This window comes from Cherax quadricarinatus, chromosome 51 (assembly GCF_038502225.1).
Source record: "Cherax quadricarinatus isolate ZL_2023a chromosome 51, ASM3850222v1, whole genome shotgun sequence".
Taxonomy (NCBI): Eukaryota; Metazoa; Arthropoda; class Malacostraca; order Decapoda; family Parastacidae; genus Cherax; species Cherax quadricarinatus.
In genome coordinates, this window is record NC_091342.1 from 33,452 (window position 1) to 51,263 (window position 17,812).

At 42.7% G+C, this 17,812-nt stretch overlaps 1 protein-coding gene across 15 annotated transcripts in view; it reads right to left on the bottom strand.

Moving 5' to 3' along the window:
• The window catches only part of LOC128694611 (nucleolar protein dao-5), a 541,519-nt gene that overhangs the window by 23,323 nt on the left and 500,384 nt on the right, over positions 1 to 17,812 (bottom strand). For all 15 annotated transcript variants that reach the window (XR_011393390.1, XR_011393389.1, XR_011393388.1 and 12 more), the window contains one exon: positions 15,215 to 15,378. Coding sequence is in view for 12 of the 15 variants with exons in the window: in XM_070095641.1 (XP_069951742.1) it covers positions 15,215 to 15,378 (164 nt within the window). In the remaining 3 variants the exon portion in view is untranslated. The remainder of the gene's footprint in view (positions 1 to 15,214; positions 15,379 to 17,812) is intronic.

Consider the following 17,812-nt stretch of genomic DNA (forward strand, 5'->3'; position numbering starts at 1 on the left):
TTGTTCAATAAATGTATGGAGAGAAAGGTACCTAGGGATTCGTAGAGAGCATGAACAGTTAATTTACATAGAGAGAAGGGGAACTAAAGAGATTGTAAAAATTACAGGGGAATAAATTTACTGAGTATACCAGGTAGTCTATGGTAGGGTTATTATGGAAAGAAATAAAGGTAAGACAAAGCAGGATTGCAGATAAACATGGAGGCCTTAGAATGGGTATGGGATGTGTAGACCAAGCATTTACATTGAAGCATATAAGTGAACAATATTCAAATAAAGGTAGGCATATGACAAGGTGGATAGGGGAGCAATGTGACAGATGTTGCAAGTGTATGGAGCAGGCAGTATGTTACTAAATGCTGTAAAGAGTTTTTATGAGGATAGTGAGGCTCAGGTTAGGGTGTGTAGGAGAGATTAATATCCAGTAAAAGTAGGCCTTAGACAGGGATGTGTAATGTCACTATGGTTGTTTAACATATTTATAGATGGGATTGTACAAGAAGTAAATGCTAGGGTGTTGGGGAGTGGTGGGATTAAATTATGTGGAATCAAATACAAAATAGGAGTTGACACAGGTACTTTTTGCTCGTGATACTGTTCTTTTGAGAGAGTCCAAAGAGAAGTCGCAAAGGTTAGTGGACGAGTTTGGGAGGGTGCGTAAAGGAAGAAAAATGAAAGTGAACTTAGTTAAGAGTAAGGTGATGATGGTATCAAATGAGTTAGGGAGAAAGTGTGTAAGAACTGAATGTATTCAGATATTTGGGAGTAGACTTGTCACCAGATGGGTTTATGAACTGATGAAGGAAACAATGCGAGTGGTACACTGAGGTATCAGTGTAGGCGAATAACATTATCCATGGAGGCAAAGAAGAGAATGTACAAGAGTACAGTGGTACCAACACTTTTACATGGGTGTGACGTATGGGCTGTAAATGCTGCAGCAAGGAGGAGGCTGGAGGCTGTAGACATGTCTTGTCTAAAGGCAATGTGTGGTGTAAATATTATGCAGAGAATTCATAGTGTGGAAATTAGGTGGAGGTGTGGAGTTACTAAAATTATTCACAGGGATGAAGAGGGAATGTTGAGGTGATCTGGTTAAATAACCAGATCACCTCAACATGGATGGAACATAACAGGATGACTTAGAGGGTGTGTAAATCTGTAGGGGAGGGGAGGAGGGGTCATCCTAGAAAAGGATGGCAGGAGGGGGTAAAAGAGGTTTTATGTACAAGGGGCTTGAACATGCAGCAGGCATGTGTGAGCATGTTAGATAGGAGTGAATGTAAACAAGTGGTTTTTGGGACCTGACAAGCTGTTGGAGTGTTAGCAGTGTAATATTTAGTGAAGGGATTCAAGGAAACTGGTTAACCTGACTTTAGTCCTGGAGGTGAGAAGTACAATGCCTCCACTTTAAAGGAGGGGTTTGGGATATTGGCTGTTTGGAGTGACATCTAAACTGTTGTATCTGAGCACCTCTGCAAAGAGAGTGATTATGTGATTATGGTGAAAGTGTTGAATGGTAATGAAAGTTTTTCCTTTCTTTTGGGGTTTTTCTTTCTTTATGGGTCACCCTGCCTCGGTGGGAAATGGCCAACATGATAAAAAAAAAAAAGTTTGCCTTGCAAACAGCAACATCCCGGGGAGGTACTACCTTCTTGCTAAGTGTGTGTGAAATGGAAGCCTGTAATTGTTTTACATGATGGTAGGATTGCTGGTGTCCTTTTTCTCTCAAACATGCAAGATTTCAGGTGCATCTTGCTACTTCTACTTACACTTAGGTCACACTGAACATACAGACAAGCATATATATACACATGCCCCTCTGAGTTTTCTTCTATTTCCTTACTAGTTCTTGTTCTTGTTTATTTCCTCTTATCTTAATGGGGAAGTGGAACAGAATTCTTCCTCTGTGAGCCATGCGTGTCATAAGAGGTGACTAAAATGCTGGGAGCAAGGAGCTAGTAACCACTTCTCCTGTATATATTACTAAAATTAAAAGGAGAAACTTTCATTTTTCCTTTTGGGCCACACTGCCTCAGTGGGATACGGCTGATTTGTTGAAAGAATAAGTTTGCTGAGTATACCAGGTAAAGTGCATGCTACGGTTATTAGTGAAAGAATTAGAGGTCAGACAAACAGCAGGACTGCAGATGAACAAGGAGGTTTTATAATGGGTAGGGGATATGTAGACCACACCTGTCATTCTATACAATTATAATTTAGCAAAGAATGCTTCATTAGTAAGATAATAAATTTACTTTGAATGTGTTCATTAATGTACATACAGTAGAGTACAGGTCCTCCATCACAAATCCGGCATCATTGGGACCTGTAGTGTGCAGGATTGCTGAGTTTGCCGAATTACAGAGTGGTTAGGTTAGAATACACTTAATAAAATTAACCAACTTCACTTACACAGTTCATTGAACATCGGCAAAAATCGAACATTTCCGCTACTTTGAGCTCAATTTCAAGGTACTTTTCATTATGAAAGCAATCAAAATCATGTCTATTTCTGTAATATATCTTCCATTCTATCAAATGAGTCCAAAACATGAGAATACAACCATAAAAACCATACGAAAATATACTGCAAAGAGGCGGCTAATGGCTGAGAATTGAACTCCCTTATTTATCGTCCGTCTTTTTTATTTTTGTTGTACGTTAAGAAGCATCTTTCCATCATACATTGCCCAAGTTTCAATGAGATAGCCCAACAAACAACCGAGAAAAAAAAATATTTACCAAAAATCATATATGGCAAGCCCAAGCCAGGAACTGGAAATAAGTCACTTTGTCTGACTTTTCTGGGTTATCCTAGGTTCTTTATACATACACTGCTATGTATGATAGTCTATGTAACTGTATTTGTGTATACCTGAATAAACTTATTTATCTGTCAACTGAGTACAAGAAACCGCCCATTCACTTATTTCAATTACCCAATAAAGTGGTCAGAAATGGCAATTTGGCCGATTTCACACAAATTTCAACAGATGCCAATTTCAAAATAGGGTCCAGAATAAACAATGCAGACATTCATGGCACTAAAATAACATTTTCCCTGTTAATTAGTCACGGCTACAGGCCCCTCTTATATTACTCTTGCTTACCATTTGGAATTTTTATTCACAAAAAAAATAGAAGATTTACTGTTATGCAGACTACTGCATTATTGTAATAATTGTATAAATAATGTCAATCCATTCTTGACTCCGTACTGGAATTTAGACTGGCAGGCAGACAGGTATTAGATGGTGACGTCATTTGTTTACTCGAGCTTCGCTAAAGAATAGAACATTTTCGCTACTGTGAGCGCAATTTCAAAGTACTTTTCGTCATAAAAGCAATCAAATTCATATCTATTTCTGTAATATAGCTTTCATTCTATCAAATGAGACCGAATAAATGAGAATATAACCATAACAACCATACAAAAATATACCGCTAAGCGGCCGCTAATGGCTGAGAAGTGAACTCCGCCATTCATGGTCTGATTTCTTTCATTTTTGGTGTACGTGAAGAAGTATCTTTCCATCATACATTGCCCAAGTTTGAATAAGATAACCCAACAAACAACTGAGAAAATAATAATATAATAATAATTAATAATAATAATAATATCTTTATTTACTATACGTACATGTACAAGGTATACAGGCCTAGCTGACATCAGTGACATACTACTGTATAGAAAGGCACTTGTTATGCTGAGTATTTCAAGAAAATTAGGTCAGTGTCCCAGGATAACACCCACACTAGTCGGCTAACACCCAGGTACCTATTTACTGATGGGTAAACATAGACAACAGGTGTAAAGAAACATGCCTAATGTTTCTACCCTGGCTGGGAATCGAATATTTACCAAAAATCATATATGGCTAACCCAAGCCAGGTACTAAAAATAAACCACGTTGACTTTTTTGGGGTTATCCTAGGTTCTCTACACATATGCTGCTATGTGTGATAATCTATAGAGAGAAAATAACTTTTTTGTTTCATGTTTATGGTGGAGTACGAGTGTATATCATAGTTAGCCCTGTGCTACACTCCGTTTTCTCAAATATAAGCCCCAAGACAAGGATAGGAGAATGGTATTTGTTCACCATATCCTCTTCATAACTCGACTTAAGAAATCGTAATGACACGATTGCAAATAAACCATACCCCCGGCCGGGATTGAACCCGCGGTCATAGAGTCTCAAAACTCCAGCCCGTCGCGTTAGCCACTAGACCAGCTAGCCACAATAAGATTCATCCAACTAGGTATATTTCTACACCATAGGAAAGTTAGCACAGGCACCTCTGTGACCACAAATGCAAGTTTTTACAGACGAATCTCCAGCTAGCGTGGCCGTGACGAACTCTAGCTCAAGTCCCTTCACTGCCGTCAACATGACTTAAGAAATCGTAATGACACGATTGCAAATAAACCATACCCCCGGCCGGGATTGAACCCGCGGTCATAGAGTCTCAAAACTCCAGCCCGTCGCGTTAGCCACTAGACCAGCTAGCCACAATAAGATTCATCCAACTAGGTATATTTCTACACCATAGGAAAGTTAGCACAGGCACCTCTGTGACCACAAATGCAAGTTTTTACAGACGAATCTCCAGCTAGCGTGGCCGTGACGAACTCTAGCTCAAGTCCCTTCACTGCCGTCAACATGACTCTATGACCGCGGGTTCAATCCCGGCCGGGGGTATGGTTTATTTGCAATCGTGTCATTACGATTTCTTAAGTCATGTTGACGGCAGTGAAGGGACTTGAGCTAGAGTTCGTCACGGCCACGCTAGCTGGAGATTCGTCTGTAAAAACTTGCATTTGTGGTCACAGAGGTGCCTGTGCTAACTTTCCTATGGTGTAGAAATATACCTAGTTGGATGAATCTTATTGTGGCTAGCTGGTCTAGTGGCTAACGCGACGGGCTGGAGTTTTGAGACTCTATGACCGCGGGTTCAATCCCGGCCGGGGGTATGGTTTATTTGCAATCGTGTCATTACGATTTCTTAAGTCATGTTGACGGCAGTGAAGGGACTTGAGCTAGAGTTCGTCACGGCCACGCTAGCTGGAGATTCGTCTGTAAAAACTTGCATTTGTGGTCACAGAGGTGCCTGTGCTAACTTTCCTATGGTGTAGAAATATACCTAGTTGGATGAATCTTATTGTGGCTAGCTGGTCTAGTGGCTAACGCGACGGGCTGGAGTTTTGAGACTCTATGACCGCGGGTTCAATCCCGGCCGGGGGTATGGTTTATTTGCAATCGTGTCATTACGATTTCTTAAGTCATGTTGACGGCAGTGAAGGGACTTGAGCTAGAGTTCGTCACGGCCACGCTAGCTGGAGATTCGTCTGTAAAAACTTGCATTTGTGGTCACAGAGGTGCCTGTGCTAACTTTCCTATGGTGTAGAAATATACCTAGTTGGATGAATCTTATTGTGGCTAGCTGGTCTAGTGGCTAACGCGACGGGCTGGAGTTTTGAGACTCTATGACCGCGGGTTCAATCCCGGCCGGGGGTATGGTTTATTTGCAATCGTGTCATTACGATTTCTTAAGTCATGTTGACGGCAGTGAAGGGACTTGAGCTAGAGTTCGTCACGGCCACGCTAGCTGGAGATTCGTCTGTAAAAACTTGCATTTGTGGTCACAGAGGTGCCTGTGCTAACTTTCCTATGGTGTAGAAATATACCTAGTTGGATGAATCTTATTGTGGCTAGCTGGTCTAGTGGCTAACGCGACGGGCTGGAGTTTTGAGACTCTATGACCGCGGGTTCAATCCCGGCCGGGGGTATGGTTTCTCTTCATAACTCTGTCGAACTGCTCGGTGTTATGCCAATTATTCATTCTGGATTATTTAACATGTTTTATGTTATTTATATTGTTTCTTATGTCATATTAGATCAATTGTGAGAGGCAAATAAGCTGTAGTGTTGATATTAGCGTAATAATAAAGCATATTCTCCTGCTTCATGAGACTGAGCTCATGGCAACTGACAGTGGCTTCAAAGCCACCTTATCTTTAATGGATAATGTTCTGTGTTGGTGCTTTACATAATGAGAAGCATTTCTTTTATTCATTGGAACCATGGCTAGGGCTAAAAGTAACAGGTTAAAACAATAAATGGAGAAAAAGAAATTGGAATGACTTATGCAGCAAGTAGCACCACCAAACAGTACCAGCAGGTTGGTGTGGCGACCCTGGAAATTTGAAATTATGCTAGCCAAAATTAGTGCCGAATAACTGAAGGAACCGAAGAACTGATTGCCGGATTTGTGATGGCGGACCTGTATATGCAAACTGTATCTGGATCCCCAACTTTTCAATCTAATTTCTGGAACTTTTACACTGCATTTCATAATTTTCTATTCATTCATATTTGATTACAGTAGACCCTCAGTTATCAGCCGTAATCCATTCAGAAGGTTGGCCTAAAACCAAAATAATATTTCCCATAGGAATTAATGTAAATACAATTAATCCGTTCCAGACACCTAAAAATATTAAAAAAAAAAAAATACATTTTTTAAAGATACACATACACAAAACAATGAGAACTAAATAAAATAAATAAATGAACATTAAAATCACTATTTCATACCTTTATTGAAGCCTCTTGTTTCCTTATGGAAGACAGGGAGGAGGAGAGAGGGAGGACTGATTATTGTTTGGAATAAGGACTTCAGGTATCAAAGCCCTCTCTGGGGTTACTTCCCTCCCTGCCTGCTACACTCCCTGCATGCCTGTTACACTTCCTGCCTCCCTTCCACACTCCCTGCTACACCCTGCCTCCCTACTACACTTCCTACTTGCCTGCTACACTCCCTGCCACCCTGCTACACTCCCTCCCTTCATGCTACACTCCCTCCCTCCATGCTACACTTCCTGCCTCCCCACTACACTCCCTGCCTACCTGCTACACTCCCTCCCTCCATGCATGCTTGCTACACCTCCTGCCTTCCTCTTACACTCCCTGCTATACCCTGCCTCCCTACTACACTCCCTGCCAAACTCCCTCCCTCCATGCTACACTTCCTGCCTCCCCGCTACACTCCCTGCCTGCCTCCTACACTCCCTCCCTGCCTGCTATACTCCCTGCCTGCCTTCCACACCATATGTGTAAAGAACCTAGGATAACCCAAAAAAGTCAGACAGAGTGATTTATTTCCACTGGGGTACTGCCTCCCCGCTACACTCCTTGCCTTCCTCCTACACTCCCTGCCTGCCTGCTACACTTCCTGCTACACTTCCTCCATGCTACACTCCCTGCTACACCCTGCCTCCCTACTACACTCCCTGCCTGCCTGTTACACTCCCTGCTACACTCCCTGCATGCCTGCTACACTCCCTGCATTCCTCCTACACTCATTGCTACACCCTGCCTCCCTACTACACTCCCTGCCTGCCTGCTACACTACCTCCCTCCATGCTACACTCCCTGCCTTCCTCCTACACCCTGCCTCCCTACTACATTTCCTGCCTGCCTGCTACACTCCCTGCCTGCCTGATACACTCCCTGCCTCCCTGCTACACTCCCTCCCTCCATGCTACACTCCCTCCCTCCATGCTACACTCTCTCCCTCCATACTACACTCCCTCCCTCCATGATACACTCCCTGCTTTCCTCCTACACTCCCTGCTACACCCTGCCTCCCTACTACACTACCTGCCTGCCTGCTACACTCCCTCCCTCCATGCTACACTCCTGCATACCTGCTACACTCCCTGCCTTCCTCCTACACTCCCTGCTACACACTGTCTCCCTACTACACTCCCTCCCTCCCTCCATGCTACACTCTCTCCCTCCATACTACACTCCCTCCCTCCATGATACACTCCCTGCCTTCCTCCTACACTCCCTGCTACACCCTGCCTCCCTACTACACTACCTGCCTGCCTGCTACACTCCCTCCCTCCATGCTACACTCCTGCATACCTGCTACACTCCCTGCCTTCCTCCTACACTCCCTGCTACACACTGCCTCCCTACTACACTCCCTGCCTTCCTGCTACACTCCCTCCCTCCATGCTACACTCCCTGCATGTCTGCTACACTCCCTGCCTTCCTCCTACACTCCCTGCTACACACTGCCTCCCTACTACACACCCTGCCCTCCTGCTACACTCCCTGCCTGCCTGCTACACTCCCTGCATACCTGCTACACTCCCTGCATGCCTGCTACAATCCCTGCCTTCCTCCTACACTCCCTGCTACACACTGCCTCCCTACTACACTCCCTGCTACACTCCCTGCCTGCCTGCTACACTCCTTCCCTCCATGCTACACTCCCTGCATGCCTGCTACACTCCCTGCCTCCCTACTACACTCCCTGCCTGCCTGCTACACTCCCTGCTACACCATGCCTCCCTACTACTCTCCCTGCTTGCCTGCTACACTCCCTGCATTCCTCCTACACTCCCTGGTACACACTGCCTCTGTACATTCCATGCCTGCCTGCTACACTCCCTCCCTCCATGCTACACTCCTTGCATGCCTGCTACACTCCCTGGATGCCTGCTACACTCCATGGATGCCTGCTACACTCCCTGCCTCCCTACTACACTTCCTGCCTGCCTGCTACACTCCCTCCCTCCATGCTACACTTCCTCCCTCCATGCTACACTCCCTGCCTTCCTCCTACACTCCCTGCTAAACCATGCCTCCCTACTACACTCCCTGCCTGCCTGCTACACTCCCTGCCTGCCTGCTGCACTCCCTCCCTCCATGCTACACCCCCTGCATTCCTCCTACACTCCCTGCTACACACTCCCTCCCTACATTCCATGCCTTCCTGCTACACACTGCCTCCCTACATTCCATGCCTTCCTGCTACACTTCCTGCCTCCCTGCTAAACTCCCTTTCATAACATTAGCTTCCTTGATTTCTACTTTCTTTGCCAGGATGGAAGTGATTGTTGATTTGGATTTCCCATACATCCTGGCAAGTTCTAGCACTTGAACACCGCTCTCATACTTTTCAACAACTTCTTTCTTAAATTCCATCATGTTTCTCACTTTCTTTATGAAAGGAGCTTTACTAGGAACTTTGTTTGAGCCATGATTATTCATTTTGCAGTTGCACTCAATCAATAATGACAAAAAACAATGGATTATAGCAAAATGTCTGGATGAATGAGAAGTTTCCTCACTTGCCCAGACACACAGCCAGACTGACTCACGAATGCACCTGTGGCTGGCAGGTGGGCGGGTGGACGCATCCACTATGGCCAACAAGCGAAATAATGGCCAATAACTGGAATAAAATTTCTGCCAATAAAACAGGTGATAACCGAGTTGGCCGATAACCAAGGGTCCACCGTATTTTCATGAAGACACTCAAATTAATTTGTATATGGTAACTGCAAAGAAGTTAAATCACATATAACTGCTTATATAATATTCAAGCATGTGAAATATGTACTAAATATCCCATAATCTATTTAGTAATTAAGAAATCATAGCATGAAAACAAATTTGCAAGTATTTAACCTAACATTCCACTCTGACATGTATAAAATTTATATTTGCAGCCCATTTAAAAATGTTTAATGCAAATTCTGCAAACTGAATATTTGCAAAGCAGCTTACACTTTTTTTCCATATACAGTGGACCCCCGGTTTTCATAATTTATCTGTTCCAGAGAGAGCGACTTATCCCAAATCTGATGAATTCCGAATTAATTTTCCCCATAAGAAATAATGGAAATCCAACTAATCCATTTCAGACACCCAAAAGTATTAACAAAAAATGTTTTCTACATGAAATATACATTTACCTACACAGAAAACAATGATACACGAAGACTAAAACAATAATAACATCACACTTACCTTTACTGACGACATGGTGATGTATGGAAGACGGAAGGAGGGAAAAGGATGGAGGAGTAAATTTACAATTATTTGGAAGGGAAATCCCCTTCCATAAAGACTTCAGGTACCAAGTCCTTATCCTGGGTTACTTCCCTTCTTTGTTTTTTAATACCACTAGGACCAGCCTGAGAGTCACTGGACCCCTGTCGCTCAAAAAAGTGTTCTAGAGAGGTCTGTTTCTGGCGAATGTTAGGTATTGTGTTAGGAGACAGGACAAGATAGTCCTTCAATATGACACTAATATCAGTTCTACAACTTATTTATCTAGCACAACTCATATAATATGACATAATAAACAATATTAATAACATAGAAACATGATATGTATTCTAGAATGAATAAAATCTGGCATTAAGAATGTCATGAGTGGTGTGTTGTTTGTTGTTGAGTGTATAAGGGCCACTGAAAGATAAGCCTTACATAGTGGTGGTGAAGGCGGCAACAAGAGGCAGCAGAGACGGCAATGTTAGTAGCCCTATATACACCTACCATCCGACTTATGACCGAGTTCGGTTCCGAGAAACTGGTCGTAAGTCGAAATGGTCGTAAGCCGAACTTTACTACTGAATATCAACAAAACATTTTTGTAATGACTTTATTTTGTTTTATTTTGGTATTTCATGTTTTACTTTACTTTTTATGCTGTTAGTCCTGTATTTTATACTGTAAGGTTTAGGATAAACACTGTGTACAACACAAATAGTTGTTTATTTCCCAGAAATTTGGCATAAAAAACACGGTCGTAAGTCGAGTGGTCGTAAGTCAAGCAGGTCGTAAGTCGGATGGTAGGTGTACCTCCAACAACAATCAAGGAGTCAATTTCAAGCTGTCCTTTTTCTACCAATTAATCGCTTAACTTACTTGCTACACTGTTAATGCTATACTTTATCGCTGACTAGCGCTATTGCCTTTATCGACTCCTGCTGCTTTAGTATTGTACATATTGCAAAATCACTGAAAGAGGCACATTCTCTCCTCTCTCTCAGCCCTTTACCAAAGGGCTGGCTGGCACTAGGAACTTTCTTTGGGCCCATGGTGGCTCATTTAGCAGTTACAAGCAGTAAAAAGAATGGAATACAAAATGTATCGTATGAAAGTGTAGAATCGTTCTCACTGGTTGGTAAACAATGGCACACTGGCTGGACATGGAGTGTTGGGGCCGCTCAGGCCGCACAGACACGTTCCAGACAAATGACTTATACAGAGTTCAGTGACGATCACCAAGCCAATATTTTGACGAAAAAACATTACTTATTCCGAATATTACATATTCCGATGACGACGTAATCCAGGGGTCCACTGTACCAGCTCAACACCAAGTGTCTTTCCCTCAATTATTTTTACTGTACTTCACTCCTCTATATACTTTTACAGTGAATGCCATCTTTTAGTATTTAAGGCTGTTATGTCATGAAGAACTTTCTTAAAGTTATTCATTGTACAGAACCAAACTTTACTAACACAGTACAGTGGACCCTCGGTTATCAGCTGTTCCGGATATTGGCCAATTCGGATCTTGGCTGCTTTTTAGGCCGAAATTCTATTCCAGATTTCAGCTGTCAACTCGGAAATCGGCCGTATTGGACGCATCCATCCCGCCACTCTGCCACATTCATGAGTCAGTTTGGACGTGTCTCTCAGGAAGACTCCACGCATTCATCCAAATATTTTGTTATAATCTATTGTTTTTCTGGGTGTTTATTGAGTGCAACTGCAAAATAAGCCACCATGGGCCCAAAGAAAGTTCCCTTGGTAAAGAAAGTGAGAAACACGATGGAATTAAAAAAAGGAATTGTAGCAATGTACAAGAGTGGTGTACGTGTGCTGCAACTTGCCAGGATGTATGGGAAATCCAAATCAACAATCACTTCCATCCTGGCAAAGAAAGTAGAAATTAAGGAAGCTAATGTTGCGAAAGGGGTAAATATGCTAACGAAACAAAGGTCACCAATAATCAAAGATGTGGAGAAGCTATTGTTGGTGTGGATCAATGATAAACAATTAACAGGAGATAGTGTTGTGGAGTCAATCATTTGTGAAAAGGCAAGGAAGTTGCATGCAGATCTTGTGAATAAAATGCCTGGAAAGAGTGCTGCTCTTAGTGAATTTAGGGCCAGCAAAGGCTGGTTCGAGAGATTTAAGAAACGTAGTGGCATACACAGTGTTGTAAGGCATGGCGAGGCTGCAAGGTCAGACAAATGCGCGGCTGAAGAATTCGTGCATGAATTTAAGGAGTACGTAGAGGCTGAAGGATTCCTCCCCCAACAAGTCTTCAATTGTGACGAAACAGGCCTCTTCTGGAAGAAAATGCCAAAGAGGATCTACATCACGCAAGAGGAAAAGGCACTGCCAGGACACAAACCTATGAAGGATAAGCTTATTCTTTTGTTCTGTGGTAACGTTAGTGGGGATTTCAAAGTGAAGCCTTTACTGGAGTATCACTCTGAAAATCCCAGAGTGTTCAAGAAAAACAATGACGTCAAGAGTAAATTGTGTGTGTTGTGGAAAGCTGATAATAAGGCATGGGTCACAAGGCAAATTTTCATTGACTGGGTCCATGAAGTGTTTGGCCTGAGTGTTAAAAAATACCTCCAGGAAAATAAATTGCCACTCAAATGCCTCCTGATACTGGACAATGCTCCTGCTCACCCTATAGACTTGGAAGACCATTTGTTTAGGGACTTAAGTTTTATAACAGTGAAGTTCTTGCCTCCTAACAAGACTCCTCTCATCCAGCCCATGGACCAGCAGGTCATTTCTAACTTCAAAAAACTCTACATGAAAGAAATGCTTTGAAGGTGCTTTGAAGTGACCTAGGACACTGACTTGACCCTAAGAGAGTTCTGGAGGAATCACTTCAATATCCTCCACTGCATAAGGCTTACAGGTAAGGCTTGGCAAGGAGTGTCTTCCAGGATTTTGAACTCTGCTTGGAGAAAATTGTGGCCAGAATGTGTCCTTCGACAAGGATTCTGAAGGGTCTGAGGCTGACCCTGACAACCCTATGCCTGTTGTGGAATCTATCGTGTCTTTGGGGAAGTCCATGGGGTTGGATGTGAGTGGCCAGGATGTTGATGAAAAGTTGGTGGAGGACCACAGGGAAGAGCTAACCACTGAAGAGCTGCAAGACCTTCATCTGCAACAGCAACAGATCGCAGCTGAGGAAATTGCTTTAGAGGAGGAGAAAGAGAGAGGGGAGAAGGTGCCTTCTTCAGTGATTAAGGACATGTGTGCAAAGTGGAGTGAGTTGCAAAGTTTTGTAGAGAAATATCACCCTGACCAAGCTGAAACAAGCCATATCTGCAACATGTTCAAGTGACAAAACCTTGTCCCACTTCAGGCAAATCTTAAAGAGACGCCAGAAACGGACCTCTCTGGACAGTTGTTTTGTGCGAAGGGTGCAGTGACTCTCAAGCTGGTCCTAGCGGCAGTAAAAGAAAAAGAAGGGAAGTAATCCCAGAGACGGCTTTGATATCTGAAGTCGTTATGGAGGGAAATACCCTTTCCAAACAATAATCAGTCCTCCCTCTTTCCTCCCTGTCTTCCATAAGCCGACAATAAAGGTATGTAATAGTGATTTAAATGTTCATTTATTTTATTTAGTTCTCATTGTTTTATGTATGTAAAACTATAGTTAATCTTTAAAAAATGTATTTTTTTGTTAATATTTTTGGGTGTCTGGAATGGATTAATAGTTTTTTTTTTTTTTTTCCAACAAGTCGGCCGTCTCCCACCGAGGCAGGGTGACCCAAAAAAGAAAGAAAATCCCCAAAAAGAAAATACTTTCATCATCATTCAACACTTTCACCACACTCGCACATAATCACTGTTTTTGCAGAGGTGCTCAGAATACAACAGTCTAGAAGCATACACATATAAAGATACACAACATATCCCTCCAAACTGCCAATATCCCAAACCCCTCCTTTAAAGTGCAGGCATTGTACTTCCCATTTCCAGGACTCAAGTCCGACTATATGAAAATAACCGGTTTCCCTGAATCCCTTCACTAAATATTACCCTGCTCACACTCCAACAGATCGTCAGGTCCCAAGTACCATTCGTCTCCATTCACTCCTATCTAACACGCTCACGCACGCTTGCTGGAAGTCCAAGCCCCTTACCCACAAAACCTCCTTTACCCCCTCTCTCCAACCCTTTCGAGGACGATCCCTACCCCGCCTTCCTTCCCCTATAGATTTATATGCTTTCCATGTCATTCTACTTTGATCCATTCTCTCTAAATGACCAAACCACCTCAACAACCCCTCTTCTGCCCTCTGACTAATATTTTTATTAACTCCACACCTTCTCCTAATTTCCACACTCCAAATTTTCTGCATAATATTTACACCACACATTGCCCTTAAACAGGACATCTCCACTGCCTCCAACCGTCTCCTCGCTGCTGCATTTACCACCCAAGCTTCACACCCATATAAGAGTGTTGGTACTACTATACTTTCATACATTCCCTTCTTTGCCTCCATAGATAACGTTTTTTGACTCCACATATACCTCAACGCACCACTCACCTTTTTTCCCTCATCAATTCTATGATTAACCTCATCCTTCATAAACTCATCCGCCGACACGTCAACTCCCAAGTATCTGAAAACATTCACTTCTTCCATACTCCTCCTCCCCAATTTGATATCCAATTTTTCTTTATCTAAATCATTTGACACCCTCATCACCTTACTCTTTTCTATGTTCACTTTCAACTTTCTACCTTTACACACATTCCCAAACTCATCCACTAACCTTTGCAATTTTTCTTTAGAATCTCCCATAAGCACAGTATCATCAGCAAAAAGTAACTGTGTCAATTCCCATTTTGAATTTGATTCCCCATAATTTAATCCCACCCCTCTCCCAAACACCCTAGCATTTACTTCCTTTACAACCCCATCTATAAATATATTAAACAACCATGGTGACATTACACATACCTGTCTAAGACCTACTTTTACCGGGAAGTAGTCTCCCTCTCTTCTACACACCCTAACCTGAGCCTCACTATCCTCATAAAAACTCTTTACAGCATTTAATAACTTACCACCTATTCCATATACTTGCAACATCTGCCACATTGCTCCTCTATCCACTCTATCATATGGGAAATATTATTTCGGTTTTTGGCCTTTTCGGATGTAGGCTGACCTTCTGGAACAGATTATAGCCGATAACCAAGGGTCCACCGTAACTGATTTAAACAAAATACTGCATTTAAAATAAAAAAAAAAGAATTCTACACATAGAGCTGCTAGATAAAAAAAAAAAGACGTATCAAGTGTCTAAAAGTAATCGCTGTAAACATAAATTTGGTTATGCAGTACCTTCTAAAGCATGCTCAATTTTTTTGAGGTTGCGAAGTATGCCAGCTAACTCCCGGGAAGTTGACCTGCTTTGGCCGGTGGCAAGGGTTTGATCACTTTCACTAAGGTGTGCCAACACCTCCTCCAGCAGGGCTGCACGATCTCCTTCCTCATCATACTGAGATCTGAAGAGACGAACGAAAACATGTAAAAGATAAGTGAAACTTCAAGGGTACAAGACAAGTGAGAAAACCAAAACAATTTATACACACACCAGAATAAAAATATTACTCCAAAGTATTACTGGATTGAACCAAGATACAGTACGCCCTTGACATAATGGACCCTGATATAATGGAATTTTAAAATTATGGGTAAAATTCTTTATTGGGTAAATTTTACTTTTAACTCCATTTTTTTCAATGTTTATCACAGTATATAAATTGTGTGTATAGCACTTTATTAGGTATACAGCAGAGTACTTTACTAAGTTTTATTGCTATTCTTAAACATTTTTCTGATTTAACATACACTTGGATAATCTCCCACTAGCCTTTTATATCAAGCATTTACTGTTTACCTGGAGTTTACCTGGAGAGAGTTCCGGGAGTCAACGCCCACACGGCCCGGTCTGTGACCAGGCCTCCTGGTGGATCAGAGCCTGATCAACCAGGTTGTTACTGCTGGCTGCACACAATCCAACATACGAGCCACAGCCCGGCTGGTCAGGTACCGACTTTAGGTGCTTGTCCAGTGCCTGCTTGAAGACTGCCAGGGGTCTATTGGTAATCCCCCTTATGTATGCTGGGAGGCAGTTGAACAGTCTCGGGCCCCTGACACTTATTGTATTGTCTCTTAACGTGCTAGTGACACTCCTGCTTTTCATTGGGGGGATGTTGCATCGTCTGCTGAGTCTTTTGCTTTCATTTTGAGTGATTTTCGTGTGCAAGCTCGGTACTAGTCCCACTAGGATTTTCCAGGTGTATATAATCATGTGTCTCTCCTGCCTGCATTCCAGGGAGTACAGGTTCAGGAACTTCAAGCGCTCCCAGTAACTGAGGTGTTTTATCTCCGTTATGTGCACCGTGAAGGTTCTCTGTACATTTTCTAGGTCAGTAATTCCACCTGCTTTGAAAGGTGCTGTTAGTGTGCAGCAATATTCCAGCCTAGATAGAACAAGCGACCTGAAGACTGTCATCATGGGCTTGGCATCCCTAGTTTTGAAGGTTCTCATTATCCATCCTGTCATTTTTCTAGCAGATGCGACTAATACAATGTTAAGGTCCTTGAAGGTGAGATCCTCCGACATGACCACTCCCAGGTCTTCGACGTTGGTTTTTCACTCTATTTTGTGGCCAGAATTTGTTTTGTACTCTCAGGAAGTTTTAATTTCCTCATGTTTACCATATCGGAGTAATTGAAATTTCTCATCGTTGAACTTCATATTGTTTTCTGCAGCCCATTGAAAGATTTGGTTGATGTCCGCCTGGAGCCTTGCAGTGTCTGCAATGGAAGACACTGTCATGCAGATTCGGGTGTCATCTGCAAAGGAAGACACGGTGCTGTGGCTGACATCCTTGTCTATGTCAGATATGAGGATGAGAAAAAAGATGGGAACGAGTACTGTTCCTTGAGGAACAGAGCTTTTCACCATAGCCGCCTCAGACTTTACTCTGTTGACTACTACTCTTTGTGTTCTGTTTGTGAGGAAATTATAGATCCATCTACCAACTTTTCCTGTTATTCCTTTACCACACTTTTGTACGCTATTACGCCATGGTCACACTTGTCGAAGGCTTTTGCAAAGTCTGTATATATTACATCTGCATTCTTTTTGTCTTCTAGTTCATCTAGGACCTTGTCGTAGTGATCCAGTAGTTGAGACAGACAGGAGCAACCTGCTCTAAACCCATGTTGCCCTGGGTTGTGTAACTGATGGGTATCTAGATGGGTGGCGATCTTGCTTCTTAGGACCCTTTCAAAGATTTTTATGATATGGGATGTTAGTGCTATCGGTCTGTAGTTTTTTGCTATTGCTTTACTGCCCCTTTTGTGGAGTGGGGCTATGTCTGTTGTTTTTAGTAACTGTGGGACGACCCCCGTGTCCATGCTCCCTCTCCATAGGATGGTAAAAGCTCGTGATAGGGGCTTCTTGCAGTTCTTGATGAACACAAGAGTTCCATGAGTCTGGCCCTGGGGCAGAGTGCATGAGTATGTCATTTATCGCCTGTTCAAAGTCATTTGGCATCAGGATAACATCAGACAGGCTTGTGTTTACCAAATTCTGTGGCTCTCTCATAAAAAATTCATTTTGGTCTTCGACTCTCAGTCTGGTAAGCGGCTTGCTAAAAACTGAGTCATATTGGGACTTGAGTAGCTCACTCATTTCCTTGCTATCATCTGTGTAGGACCCATCTTGTTTAAGTAGGGGCCCAATACTGGATGTTGTTCTCAACTTTGATTTGGCAAAAGAAAAGAAATACTTTGGGTTTTTTCGATTTCATTTATGGCTTTTAGTTCTTCCCAGAATTCCTGACTCCTATAAGATTCCTTTAGCTTAAGTTCGATGTTTGCTATTTCTCTGACCAGTGACTCCCTACGCATTTCAGATATAATGGC